Source organism: Dipodomys merriami, unplaced genomic scaffold, assembly GCF_024711535.1.
Source record: "Dipodomys merriami isolate MVZ:Mamm:240054 unplaced genomic scaffold, mDipMer1.0.p SCAF_3513, whole genome shotgun sequence".
In the NCBI taxonomy this organism is placed as follows: Eukaryota; Metazoa; Chordata; class Mammalia; order Rodentia; family Heteromyidae; genus Dipodomys; species Dipodomys merriami.
In genome coordinates this window covers 3,401-17,808 of record NW_027205064.1, presented here as the reverse complement: position 1 = coordinate 17,808, position 14,408 = coordinate 3,401, and the positions used below count along the sequence as shown (strand labels likewise).

The 14,408-nt window shown below is 40.9% G+C and overlaps 1 protein-coding gene across 1 annotated transcript; it reads left to right on the top strand.

The window, feature by feature from the left end:
• The first annotated feature begins 7 nt into the window (after window positions 1-7).
• Window positions 8-7,919, top strand: LOC138804018 (helicase POLQ-like). The gene is made up of 4 exons (XM_069988298.1): window positions 8-86; window positions 2,562-2,675; window positions 4,059-4,193; window positions 7,402-7,919. Exons 1-4 carry the CDS (start codon window positions 12-14, stop codon window positions 7,507-7,509), a joined length of 432 nt encoding a protein of 143 aa, XP_069844399.1. The 5' UTR covers window positions 8-11; the 3' UTR covers window positions 7,510-7,919.
• The last annotated feature ends 6,489 nt before the right edge of the window (window positions 7,920-14,408 follow it).

The following is a 14,408-nucleotide window of genomic DNA, read 5'->3' as shown; positions in this document are numbered from 1 at the left end:
AAAAGTTTAATATGCCCAGAGGATACATACAGAGCCTGCTTACTGGAGCTGCCTCCTTCTCCTCCTGTGTGTTACACTTCTGTGAGGTAATTCAGATGAATGCATGCTGGTCCTTTTTGTTTTAACTGTTAGTAGGTAAGTATTTTTTCATAGTTAACTTACATTATTTCAAAAAAGTCAAGATTTATTTCAAAATCCATCTTTGTTTTTAGGAAAAATTACTGAATCAACTAAACTATGTAATAAATAGTAGAAAATGTATAGTTTTCCCTACATTAGGGTCACCATTAACAGTTTTGGTATCTAGAATGAACTGTTGAAAACAGTCTTTTTCCATAATGGTAGTTTCTTTGTCAGTATTTTTCTTATGAGTGATAAATATGTCTGGTGTTTGGGTGGTAAGTTACCATTTCCAACAGTTGCTTATGGGTTCAGTACCATGTTTTTCTCTCTCTCTCACTCTCTCTTGCTCTCTCTCTCTCGCTCGCTCGCTCGCTCGTCTCTCGCTCTCTTCTTGATATTCTTTCTTTTCCTTTGTTTGATGTAGGATTGTGAGGACATTAGCCTTGGAAAACAATCTATATGTAGACATAGAAAAATAACTCTAATTCTGATGGCTGATCCTAAGAAGTATAAGCTAACAACCGCTGATACACTTTTACTCCTTTAAAGTACTTTTTCTTTTTCTTTTTTTTTTGGTCCGGTCGTGGGGCCTGAACTCTGGGCCTGGGTACCATCCTTCAGCTCTTCAGCTCAAGGCTAGCACTCTACCACTTGAGCCACAGTGCCACTTCCAGCTTTTTTCTTTTTTGCTTATGTGGTGCTGAGGAATTGAACCCAGGGCTTCAGGCATGCAAGGCAAGCGCTCTACCACTGAGCCACCTTCCCAGCCCAAGTACTTTTTCTTTTAAGAAAGTATGTAAGTGATATAAAATAGTAGGTTGATTATATTGGTGAAAACGATTTTAACTGCAAATAATAGAAAAAACTCCACAGAAAAACCAGAACTAAGGCAGTTCCAGGGTTGATTGGTTTGGTAGATCCAGTCAAAGATGGTCTTTTCTTTCATTTACTTTATTGCATTAACTGCTTTCTTTTCTTTTCTTTTTTTTGGTCGGTTGTGGAGCTTGAACTCTGAGCTTGGGCGCTGTCCCTGCGCTCTTCAGCTCAAGGCAAGTGCTCTACTGCTTGAGCCACAGCACCACTTCCACTTTTGTAATGGTTTATTGAAGATAAGAGTCTCATGGACTTTCCTGCCCGGACTGGCTTTAAACCATGATGCTCAGATCTCAGCCTCCTGAGTAGCTAGGATTACAGGTGTGAGCCACTGGCACCCGGCTGCATTAATTGCCTTCTAACTGGTTACAGTGTGTCCAGCTGATGTGTCCCACATATCATGTATTTCCAGTGATAACCAAAGGTGAAGAACAACATTAAAAAAAAAAAACTACTGCTGGGCATTGGTGGCTCATGCCTGTAATCCTAGCTACTCAGGAGGCTGAGATCTGAGGATCTCGGTTCAAAGCCAGCCCAGGCAGGAAAGTCCATGAGACTCTTATCTCCAATAAACCACTAGAAAACCAGAAGTGCATTGTGGCTCAGTGGTAGAGCTCTTGCCTTGAGCTAAAGAGCACAGGGACAGTGCCCAGGCCCAGAGTTCAAACCTCATGACTGACCAAAAAAACCCAAAACAAAACTACTGTAACAGCAATTTTCAGACATGTATTTAAGAAGACAAATCTATATCCATGCATATACTCATTCATGTTTGATAATTATTGACTCATGATTTCCAGTATTTCTATTCATTTAAATAATGCCATATTGAACATTATGTTGCATTCCAATTTTTCCGTATTTAACAACATTTTTTCTGAATAAATACCCAGAGATAGGCACTGGTTTTAGTTACTTGGGAAAAAATTATATGTAGTTCCTGAGGTTTTGATAAAAATGAATAGAGCTCTTATTTCCTCTGTGTGTGTGTGTGTGTGTGTGTGTGTGTGTGTGTGTGTGTGTGTGTGTGTGTGTGTGTGTGTGTGTGTGTGTGTGTGTGTGTGTGTGTGTGTGTGTGTGTGTGTGTGTGTGTGTGTGTGTACACACATATGTACATACTTACCAGTCCTGTGGCTTGAACTCAGGGCCGGGCACTGACTCTGAGCTTTTGTGCTCAAAACTAGCACTCTGGCACATCAGCTTCACAATCCTGCTTTTTTGGTGGTTAATTGGATGTAAGAGTCTCACAGACTTCCCTGTCCAGGCTTGCTTTGAACTGTGAGCCTCAGATCCCAACCTAGCTAAGATTACAGGGGTGAGTCACCAGTGTCCAGATTTATTTTCCAATGTTTAAATTTTTTCCCTCCATCTAAAATTATTTCATTAAGTTTCTCAGAGTCTCCAACATTTCTCCTCATACTAATTTTGATCAGAATCATCTTTCATTTCTGGCATAACTCAAGTTAAGGAAATAGATACAAAGATTTAAATATGCCCTTCCCACACAAAGTAAACTGAAATAACTTACAGAAGTTAGAGTTTATATATTTTTTTGTGTTTTGCAGGAACTTGAAGAGTTCTGGGTTTATAAAGCCCTTTTGGTAGAACTTACCAAGAAACTGACATATTGTGTAAAGGCAGAGCTAATCCCTCTTATGGAAGTGACTGGAGTCTTAGAGGTCAGTAGCGTCTCCAGTTGTCAATTGAGGTTGTTTTGACTACCAGAAAAAAACAAGTTTTGCTGTTCTTCAAAGTCTTACTATAGAGCAAATAATAGCAATTACTTATTTGTTATGGAAGTTTTTGTTTGGTTTGGTTTCATTTTTAAGATAAATTGCTGCCACGGCCTCCCAGAAATCCTCTGCTAATTGAGAAGCAGACCTGATGAAAAGACTCGATTGTGGAAAATAATAGTAATAATAACAGTAAGAGAATGAGAGTTTCCTCAAGAATATGTGCTATCACTTGTCACTTGTACTTAGCTTCTCTTCCCTCCTCTGCTCCAGTGACAAACTACTTCTGGCCATTTGGACTTGTAGAAGCATTCTCTTAAGACAGTCTGAAGAAAGAGTTCTCAGTTGGTCGCTCTCTGATTTCTGTTAACCATCCACTTTATCCACTTCATTTCTTAGTTCTGCTTGGGTACACACACACACACACACACACACACACACACACACACACACACACACACACACACACACACACACACACACACACACACACACACACACACACACACACACACACACACACACACACACACACACACACACACACACACACACACACACACACACACACACACTCTCTCTCTCTCTCTCTCTCTCTCTCTCTCTCTCTCTCTCTCTCTCTCTTTCTCTCTCTCTCTCCTTGAAACATTTAAGATATTGGACTAGAACTTTTTTTTTACACACACACACACACACACACACACACACTCTCTCTCTCTCTCTCTCTCTCTCTCTCTCTCTCTCTCTCTCTCTCTCTCTCTCTCTCTTTCTCTCTCTCTCTCCTTGAAACATTTAAGATATTGGACTAGAACTTTTTTTTTTTTTTTTGCCAGTCCTTGGGCTTGAACTTAGGGCCTGGATACTGTCCCTGAGCTTCTTTTGCTCAAGGCTAACACTCTACCACTTGAGCCACAGCACCACTTCGGGCTTTTCTGAGTAATTTATTGGAGATAAGAGTCTCACAGAGTTTCCTGCCGGGGTTGGCTTCAAACTGCAAACCTCAGATCTCAACCTCCTGAGTAGCTAGGATTATAGATGTGAGCCACCAGCCCTTGGCTGGACTAGAGCATTTTGCTTAGGTCAGTGCTATTCACCTAAGTGCCTTAATATCTTTCTCATTCCTGAGTTTAGGACATATCAACAGGTTTTAGCTGCATAAAATCTACTTCAAAGCCAGATTTGAGATACCCAAATGCATGTTAAAAACCTCTTCAGGATTCTGAGATGTTATTTCTTCACAGTTTATTAGTTTATTCTTGTCTCTCGCATGTGGATTTTTTTTTGCCCTATCTCATTTCTGATTCTGATGATTTTTGTAACACTTTTCAGGGTCGGGCAAAACAGCTGTACAATGCAGGTTACAAAACTCTAGTGCACTTAGCTAATGCAAATCCAGAAGTATTAATAAAGACCATTGATCATTTATCAAGGCGCCAGGCTAAGCAAATTGTTTCATCAGCAAAGGTAAGCATGTAAATCATTGTCTATCTTTAAAATACTTTATAGCATACCTCCATAGACCTTAGACATCAAAACAAAGTATTGAGTGCTGTGTACAGTTACAGACACAAAAATATATGTGCTCAGAATTTTGGGTATAATGCAAGACTTGCTAAGAGAAGGACCACCTTAAAAATATAGCTGGTTTTCAGGGTTCACTGAAATCCAGAGACCCCTGGAAGCCATTGGGCTCTGCTTCCCCTCAGCCTCTTTACAGAAGTCCTTTCTCAGCATCCTCATTATTTGTTCCTACTCATGAACATGTTCACTTACAAGGGAATTATAGCCTCAGAAATCAAGTTCCTCTATTTTTGGATGTTTTTCCTCCTACAGAATTCATCCCAATATGTCCAAGCTAAATTTTTTCTCTTAAATTCCCGGCATTGAATCAGAGTTCTACTCTCTGCAGCCCAATCTGCTCTTTTTTATTGTAATTATTCCAATGTTTGCAAACAGCCCTTACTGCCTCTAAGTGCTTCTCTAATACTAAATAAAGTTGACAGACTTCTCACTCACTCTCCTCTTACCCTTTGCTAGATGCAATCCAGGTTCTTGTTGCCCTTCTGCTCCATGTGGGTAAAGCCATTACATGGCAATTTAGGCTTATTGCCTTCTTGATCTCAACTATATATTTGCTTTTTTGGTTTTTGGTTTTTGTTTTTTTGTTTTTTGTTTTTTTTTTTTGTCAGTCATGGGGCTTTAACTCTGAGCTTAGGCACTGTCCCTCAGCTCAAGGCGAGTGCTCTACCTCTTGAGCCACAGTGCCATTCCAGTTTTCTGGTGGTTTATTAGAGATAAGAGTCTCACGGACTTTCCTTGCCCGGGCTGGTTTTGAACCGCGATCCTCAGATCTCATCCTCCTCAGTAGCTAGGATTACAGGCATGAGCCACCGGTGCCCGGCTTATATTTGCTTTTTTAAAATTATCATAGATTTGCTACAAAAGGGTATTTCATTGTGCCATGCATATATATACTGTACTCCAGCAATCCCCTATTAACTCTGTTACCACCTCTTCCCTTCCTAATACAATTTCAAGCAATGTTATTGTTGCTTTCATGGATGGAGACCATCTATTCTGACCATATTCATTCTCTTACCCTTGTTATCACAACCCCCTCTCATGGGTTCCCACCCCTCCAAAAGAGCCTGTTTCTCTTTCCCCTCCTCCAACTCCCCTACTATATTTGTTTATACTTACGTATAAATTATGGTGGACTCATATTGATGACTCCAGTCCTAATACTTCCTGGTACATACAATGGCATAACAGAATTTTGCTTTAAAACTTAGTGGCTTAAAACATTTTATTTTGTTTGTATTGTTGTTGATTAGACAATTCAAAAGTGTTCAGCTACGTGATTCTCTCATTTGGGGTTTCATATAATCATGGCTAGATGTTGCCGGAGACTGTAATTCTCCAGAGGCAGAATGTGGCTGAGTGTCAATCACCGGGCTGACAGCTGGTAACGGGCTATTACATGGGGCTTTCTGTTGGAATAGCTGCATTATGGGCCTTTCTATGGCCATAGGTTTTGTGTCATTCATTTACTTACTGCTGATCTGTGTGGTTTTCATTGGATGTATTGGGAGATTTGTTTTACGTGGTCACCATTGTATCAGATTTTCAAAAGCTTACCTAATTACTTTTTTGTTTTGGTTTTGTTTTCTTTTGATTTTGACATGGAGTCTCACTGTGTATCCCAGGCAGGCCTCAAATGTGCCCATCCTCCTGTCTCAACCTCCCATGTGCAGGGATCATAGATCTGAACTACCATGTCCAGCTCCTTAACTACATTTTAATTTCTTATATAACACTCTGTAATGTTGTGCTCTATCTAATTGGTAGAGTGGTTTTGTTTCATCTGATTTTGCTGAACTTTTAAGTATAAATTAATTTATTTTCTGCCAATCCTGGGGCTTGAACTCAGAGCCTGGCTGCTGTCCCTAAGCCTCCCTGTGCTCTATGATAGCGCTGTACCACTTGAGTCACAGTGCCATTTCTAGCTGTTTATGAGAAGTTTATTGGAGATAAGAATCCAATGGAAGTTCCTTCAAACCACAGTCCTCAGTGTCCTGAGTAGCTAGGATTATGGGTGTGAGCCACCAGCACCTAGCTAAATATAATTTTTTTTGGGGGGTCCAGTCATGGGGCCTGAACTCTGGACCTGGGCACTGTCCTTCAGCTCTTCACCTCAAGGCTAGCGCTCTACCACTTGAGCCACAGCGCCACTTCGGGCTTTTTTCTTTTTGCTTATGTGGTGCTGAGGAATTGAACCCAGGGCCTCTGGCATGCAAGGCAAGCGCTCTACCACTGAGCCACCTTCCCAGCCCCAAAATTTTTATAACAAACGAAGTACAATTATTTCACCTTTATATATACAACTAATGCCAACATTTTGTTCCTGATATTTAGAACGAAAGAGGGAACGTCATTATTCAGGGCCATATTTTGTTTTTGTTGTTGTTTGTTTTTAGACAGGGTCTCAACTCAAGAATGCCTGTGCTTCCCAAGTCTTGGGGTTACAAACATGTGCCCTTATGCCAGCTATGTGCTATATTTAGAAATACTATTTTCCTGTATATTGCTGTTGAAATTAACCATGTTTCTGAGTGTGGTGGCACATACTTACAACTCCAGCAAACTGAAATAGGAGGATTGTAAATTTGAGGCCAACCTGCCCGACATAGTAAGATTTTTGTCTTAAAGCAACAGAAAAAGAAAGAAAATGGAAGGGAATGAGGAAGAGGTTAACCATGTTAACTTTAGTAATTTGATAAAACTTTTCTTTGAAATACCGATGCGTTTTAAAAGCATACTAAATTTGGAGGGATAATAAAATGATAACACTTTTAGGAGCTAATTAAGATTTTGCAAAATTGTATGAGATTTTATAGATTAAAAATTAATTTTTAAGTGGCCAGGTCTTCAGTAAAACAAATCTTTGGATGTGTTAAAGCTCCTTTAAGTTTGGTCTACTTACACAGAGATCAGCTGAAATGGTTTTAACTAAATGCCTCAGCCACATTAACGCTAATCCCTTGTTCTTAAATGGTCATTTTTATTCAGTCTCATTATTTTAGTTTTAATATCTAGATTATGGATGTATATGGATTCAGGTTTCTAGTAGACTGGTACATTTGGGGTCTCATGACGTGATGTTTTATTGCAGATGCTGTTGCATGAAAAAGCTGAGGCTTTGCAAGAAGAAGTAGAAGAATTGCTGAGGCTGCCCTCTGATTTCCCTGTTGTTGTGGCCCCTTCTATTGAAAAGGAATGAAGTTCTGTGATGCACATTTTCAAATCTAAATTATTTATTATATACATATTTTATTAAAGAATCCTTAAAATCTATAAATTACAAATATATCTTAATTATATGTTGAGTACTGTGGTTATATTTAAATCTGTCTCACTCGTAATTACCATAACCTTCTCACTAATAATCTGTCTGTGAAAATTCTTCCTCAGCATAGCTCCGTCATTACTGTACTTCTCATTATTCTCTTACTCTATGCAGGCTAAGCACACACTCCCCCACTGAGCTGCACTCCCAGCCCTCTCTTACCCATTCCCTTGATCAAACTGGACTATTTGAAATCCCCAGACTTTCCCTGCAATTTCAGACTTTCATATCCTAAAACTGCCTTATGTTATTGCCAGTAAATAAAAATGTGAAAATGAACCATGCATTTCTAGTGTCAAGTAAAAATGTTTGAATACTGTCTATGAAATTATCTTATATTCATCCTAATACAGGTGCTTTTTCCCTTCTTCAAGCATTGTGGGTCTTTTTTTTTTGTTTTGGTCCAGTCGTGGGGCCTGAACTCTGGGCCTGGGCGCTGTCCCTCAGCTCTTCAGCTCAAGGCTAGCATTCTACCACTGAGCCATCTTCCCAGCCCTCATTGTGGGTCTTTATTTATGCCTTCCCCTCTGCGCCTTCCCCCAGCTTCTTTTTGTTCATTATCTTTGATGCCACATAGCATCTACTAGACTGCATTCCACAAACAGAAACCTCTGTGAAGAATGAATGCTACCAGATTAGCAACTTAATATTACCTGTCCCAATGAGAATTATAATTCTAGCATAGACTTTTCAAGTAAGCCCACAGTCTAGGTTCTTTGTGACTTAGCATTTTAAACTTAAATATTATAGGCATCTACACACCAGATGCCAGTGGTTCACGCCTATAATCCTAGCTACTCAGGAGGCTGAGATCAGAGGATCGCAGTCAGAGCCAGCCCTGGCAAGAAACTCAGTGAGACTCTTTATCTCCAATTAACCACCAGAAAACCGAAAGTAGCGCTGTGCTCAAGTGGTAGAGTGCTTGCCTTGAGCTGAAGAGCGCAGGGACAGCGCCCAGGCCAGAGTTCAAGCCCCATGACTAACAACAAATAAATATATATATATATATATATATATATATATATACACACACACACACATACATATTATACATATATATATATATATATATATATATATATATATATATATGCATTTACATAGCACTTTTCATGTGCCAGGTACTAGTCTAAGTAGTTTGTGTGATTTAGCTAGTTTAATCCCTTCAGCTACCAAGTAAGCCAAGTGCTAGTATCCTCACAATAAGTTACAGGTGAGAAAGCTGAAACAGCAGGAGTTACTTGCCCAGGCCATAGAGTGGGAAAAGAACAGGGATTCAGATCCATGCAGTCCAAGCCTAAAGTCCATGCAGTTACTCATATACTACTGTCTTGATAGATGATGTGCCCACATTTTCCCTTCCTAAGTGTTCCTTTCATCAACTTCACCTTTCTTCCTAGCATTATATGCCATTATTGTGCCCCATTCTGGATTGTCTTTATACACATCAAATATGACATCCTAATGTTTCAGTAGAATCTTGGCCACTGCACATGCTCCATTTGTAGCAGCTACTTTGTCTTTGGTAAAAGCAACTTCTAAGGATTTCTCAGAGGTGCTGAGATACTCTGCTTTCTGGCATTAGTGCCTCAAGAGTCCTCAAAAGAGGTGATGTTTTAGTCCTGAGTTCTTGAGCATCTGGCCGAGAAGCTGGTTATTTAATGATTCAATTTCTGACTTTGCCAATAGTTTTCCATTTTCCTTTTTTAACTAGGTGGATTCCTGTGTTCTGCAGTGATTTCATGGCCAACTCGGTAGATGTGAGACAGCCGCGCTGTTCTGCTGGTGTGGGGTAGCACAGGAAGGTCTTGCCAGTGTCTTCCCACTCAGTACCATAGGCTTTGCTGCACTTGTTGCACTTAACGCTTCTTCTCAGCATGCATCTTTGTAAAGTGCTACTGTACAAGAGAAAATTGAGAACATCCTTCAACTAGACAGCAATAGAATTTTGGTACAGTATTCAATTGACTAAATTGACTATGGCATCCCTGGCATCCTTCAGATAGTGGTTCTTGACCAGGTCAGGTGCATGTTGAGCACAGGACTGCTGAGCAGGTTCTTACTGCAGCCATGCACGGTGCACAGGATGTTGATCCACATGGGACAGCCCCTCACGGCTGGATCAGCTCCCAGTTCATGGGCAGCAGCCTCTCAATCATGGCCCTTGGGACAGCCAGGCCACCATGGCTCCTCCATCGCTCCATACCTACTATTTCTTTCTTTCTTTCTTTCTTTCTTTCTTTTTGGTTGGTCGTGAACTCTAGGCCTGGGCGCTGTCCCTCAGCTCTTCAGCTCAAGGAGACTGTTCTACCACTTGAGTCATAGCGCCACTTCCAGTTTTCTAGTGATTTATTGGAGATAAGAGTTTCATGGACTTTCCTGCCCAGGCTAGCTTTGAACCTGGATCCTCAGATCTCAGCCTCCTGAGTAGCTAGGATTACAGGTGTGAGCCACCAGCGCCAGGCTTCCATACCTACTATTTCTATTTGCAATATTTTTGTTTTTTTTTTAATGTGTCAATCCTGGGCATGAACTCAGAGCCTGGATTCTGTTCCTGGACTTTTTTTGCTTAAAGCTAACACTCTACCACTTGAGCCACAGGTCCATTTCAGGCTTGTGATGGTTAATTGGAGATGAGTCACACTGAGTTTCCTAGCTTCAAACCCCAGTCCTCAGATCTCATCCTCCTAAGTAGCTAGGATTATAGGCATAAACCACCAAAGCCCTGCTTGTTCACAATATTTTAAATTGAACTTATATCTAATGAGATTTTTTTCTCTTATCCTGTCAATGACAGGAAGTTCCTCATTAATTAAAACAAGAAGAAGAAAGATGCAACTGCCTCCAACAATTGGACATTTTCTCAAGCCTTAACTCTTTAAAATGGCAGAAAATACATTCTTACAATAGAGTTATGAAACTAGGCTCACAGCAACTTGTGTAAAATAGATATAATGCTATATGCTAAATGCGTTCCTTTTGTGGTAATATATGGTGTTAAGATCAGACAAAATTAGGAACAAATTCGCAGGCAATTGACTATTCATTCTGTGCCAAATGTCATAACACTAGCTTGACTATGTATAAATTCCTAGGAGTTATTGTCTGCCCTAGAAATAAGGTGTTCAACATCATTCTGTAGAAATTTGTCAAGGCTGTTTGGAAACTCAGTGAAAATATTTAGGTGCATTTTACTGACTCATTTCAATATTTTTAGCCTGATGCCAGGTACTGGTGGTAAATAAAGTGAAATATCCTTATTTCCTGTAGGAACAGTAAAGTACAAATACAGGAACTATGAGCCACTGATAAAATGTGACATGAAGAATGAAATATGAGTGCTCTGGGCACCAAGTGAGAGAAGCAGAAGAGTCTGAGGGGAACTGTGAGAGAGATGGGCTGTGCTAGATGTTGAAGGACAAGAGAATCAGGCATGTTAAGGATGATAAAACATTCACAGGAGATGGGTATGGGTGCTCTTTCAGCAAAGAATACAAAGGCAACCATGAGACACACCATCTGTACACTGGAATTCTTAGAGCAACAAGAAGCCACAAAGGCACACAGTTTGCATGGAGCCATCTCTGCTTTCTCATCTTGTTTCCCCTGTGATCAAGGAAAGGCATTTATGACATGGGTGTACTGATGTGATGGTAACATGGACACCGTCATATGAAATTTAAGCTCCCAATTTTGTCCCCAGTCGCTCTGTGGTCCATTTATTATGCTGAGACAAATAGAAAGTGCATCTCTTCTTTGCCCAAGGTAAAGTTCAATGCCAGTGTAAAGCATGAAAAATAGTTCGTTCTGTAAAAACCCTGAGCTTTTTTTTTTTGGAGGGGTGGGGAAGGGTTGGTCTTGGGGCTTGAACCCTGGGCCTGGGCACTGTCCCACAGCTCTTCAGCTCAAGGCAAGTGCTCTACCACTTGAGCCACAGCACCACTTCCAGTTTTCTGATAATTAATTGGAGATAAAAGTCTCATGGACTTTCCTGCCCAGGCTGGCTTTAAACCATGATCCTCAGAACTCAGCCTCCTGAGTAGCAAGGATTACAGGCGTGAGCCACCGGCGCCCAGCTTAACCCTGTGGAGGGAAGAGGTCTGGTATAAACTGAGCTCAGGTTCCATTTTTGCTGAGGCAGCTGGATGAGGAACAAGTGGAAAGACTAAATTTGTTAATTGGTGCTTATCTGGAGGAGATGTAAACTTCCCGCACTTAATGACAGGAGGTGAGTTAGAGAAAGGTGTGCCAGGCTGAGAACAGATGTCATTTCCGTGAACGTTTGCATCCCAAAAATCTCTCAGGTCTTTGACAGTTCTGTGTGGTAGAAGATCCACATCTCAAAGGGGAAGAGCAAGGATCTACAATTGCAAGCTTTTGCGCACTCTTTTTATGGCTGGGGAAAGGTCAGAGACCTGTCACTAAGTTTCACTGGAAATCTAGTAGCACCAAGCTTTCTCAGGAAGACTCTGAAAGAGAATTTGGAGTAATCCTGAGGGTTGGGTTCTTAGAGTCATATTAGTGTCATTCGAGTCTTTTAGGTGGAGTTGTGTGGAAGTGAGCAAAATCATTTGTGACAAGGGTTTGTGCCAGGCCTGGGACTTAAACCCAGGGCCTAGGTGCTGTCCCTGAGTTAATTTGCTCAAGACTAGTGCTTTACCACTTGAGCCATAGCTCCACTTCTGGATTTTTCTGGTAGTTAATTGGTAATAAAAGTCTCATAGACTCCCCAGCTGGCTTTGAATCATGATCCTCAGATCTCAGCCTCCTGAGTTACCAGGATTACAGGGCGTGCACGACTAGGACCCAATAAATTTCTTGTTTTTATAGGCCAAAGATTGAGGCTTAGTTAAAAGGAGTCTGTCCGGTCAAGAAGAGTGTCTTTGCCATCTTCCAATATTTATTCTAAATGCTCCACTTAGCGCACTTACCAATTCAGATTGATATTTTATTTCCTTCAATCCATTATAAATCTAGGTCCTGGCCTTTAGGCTAACTTAATTTTGGTACATTTTAATGCCTAAATTCTCTAAATTGGAATGCTCCCCAAACGGGAAGAACAGCATAGTCATTTTTCAGATCATGTTAGAAAGATTAAGGCAACTGCTAATTTTTAGAGCATTTATCTAGTATTCGGGGGCTGGGGGGATGGGAGGATGAATAGGTTTTTTTGGATACATGTAAGTACAGAATGAAAACCCTAACAAATTCAGCAATATAAAGCTAATCCTAATCGGAACAGTACAAAGTACTGCTAAGAAGTTTGTTCTTTTCTCCCTCCTGAGGGGCTAACTTCACAAGTTTAAATGAGCTGTGTTGACTCATGGGTTTATTTAGCTCCAAGCCATGGTTGATGTCAAACACATTACTTAAAATTGACTTTGGAGGTGAAACCAGTCTGATAAGGAAAGGTGAGAAAACATATGGGACTTCACACAGCCTCTTCATCTCCTGGGGTTACTGTGATTGTGAGTTCTTTTTTTATTATTTTATTTTTATTTATTTTATTTTTTTATTTTTTGGCAGTTGTGGGGCCTGAACTCTGGGCCTGGGCGCTGTCCTTCAGCTCTTCAGCTCAAGGCTAGCACTCTACCACTTGAACCACAGTGCCACTTCCAGCTTTTTCTGCTTATGTGGTGCCGAGGAATCAAACCCAGGGCCTCATGCATACAAGGCAAGCACTCTACCACCGAGTCACCTTCCCAGCCCGTGAGTTCTTTTTATAATCATGGAAAAAATATTTGGAAAAGAGGATGTGAATCTACTTTCTTTGGGTCATATTTTTTAATTTTTTCCCCCAATATCACAGGAGACCTGAGTAGGAAGATCAGTTTGCAAAATTTGTCCTAGCTCTTGGCAGAGCTCTTAGGTATGTGTTTTGGGCTCCTGCAGCAGAGACACAACTTTAGGAACTCCAGTAACCTTGAAAAGCTTCCTTGGGCCCTCACCTGGGCCTGAGCAGGTGCTGTTCAGAATGACCTCCAGAGGAGATGAACTTTCATAGGCAACAGCCTGTACTTTAGTTGTCCAGGCCTGTGCAGACATACTAAATCTAAATTAAATGTTAATGATGGTGGCGTCTGTGTCATTCTGCTGGGGAAGCTAAAACACAGAGAAACGAGGCTCTAACAGCTGTCAGTAATCAGGTCACTGCCTTCCCTTGAGCCCTGGCTGCCAAGATTTATACGAACACCTACTATCATTAATGGTCCTGCTGCCCAAAATGCCCTCCTTTGCCAAGATGTTAGGCTAGAGAAACGTGATCTTTCAGACGTCCTTGAGAGAAACAAGAAAAGAGGGCACGAGTCCACACAGAAAGAAAAATAGACTGATCCCCAAATGAATACTGCCACAGGCAAAAAAGCAGGCTCAACAGCTGCTACAGCTGCCCTTCTGCTAAGTGGGCAGCTTGTACTTCAGGGGAGCCTGGCTCCCCTCAGACTTATGTGGTGTTGTTGTTGTCTGTCTCTGAGACAGGAGAAGATTCTAACCTGTTAACCCTTCTTGTCAATTCAACAATGAGGAAGAGTCTTTCCCATTACTTATTCCCATTATGCAACTGGCAGCTTACAGATTTTTAATGGCTGGTGGTTTCATTAATAAATAATGGTTGATTGGAATTCAATGTCTGACACAGAGCACTAAGAAAGCTAAAACCACAAAAACCCATTCTAGATTGCCATTTTTCCTTTGTGAACTTGGAGGTCTTTCCTGAATCAGAAGGTTGGGGTCTTGAGGCCCTGGCTGTTCTGTAGGTAATTGCAATGAAATTG

What these genes read in the sequence shown, in the direction of transcription:
- LOC138804018 (XM_069988298.1), top strand. Translation starts at nt 12, where the DNA reads ATGCCCAGAGGATACATACAGAGCCTGCTTACTGGAGCTGCCTCCTTC. An exon ending in GTGTGTTACACTTCTGTGAG is followed by an intron (nt 87 to 2,561) that starts GTAATTCAGATG and finishes TGTGTTTTGCAG; the next exon opens with GAACTTGAAGAGTTCTGGGT. An exon ending in AAGTGACTGGAGTCTTAGAG is followed by an intron (nt 2,676 to 4,058) that starts GTCAGTAGCGTC and finishes AACACTTTTCAG; the next exon opens with GGTCGGGCAAAACAGCTGTA.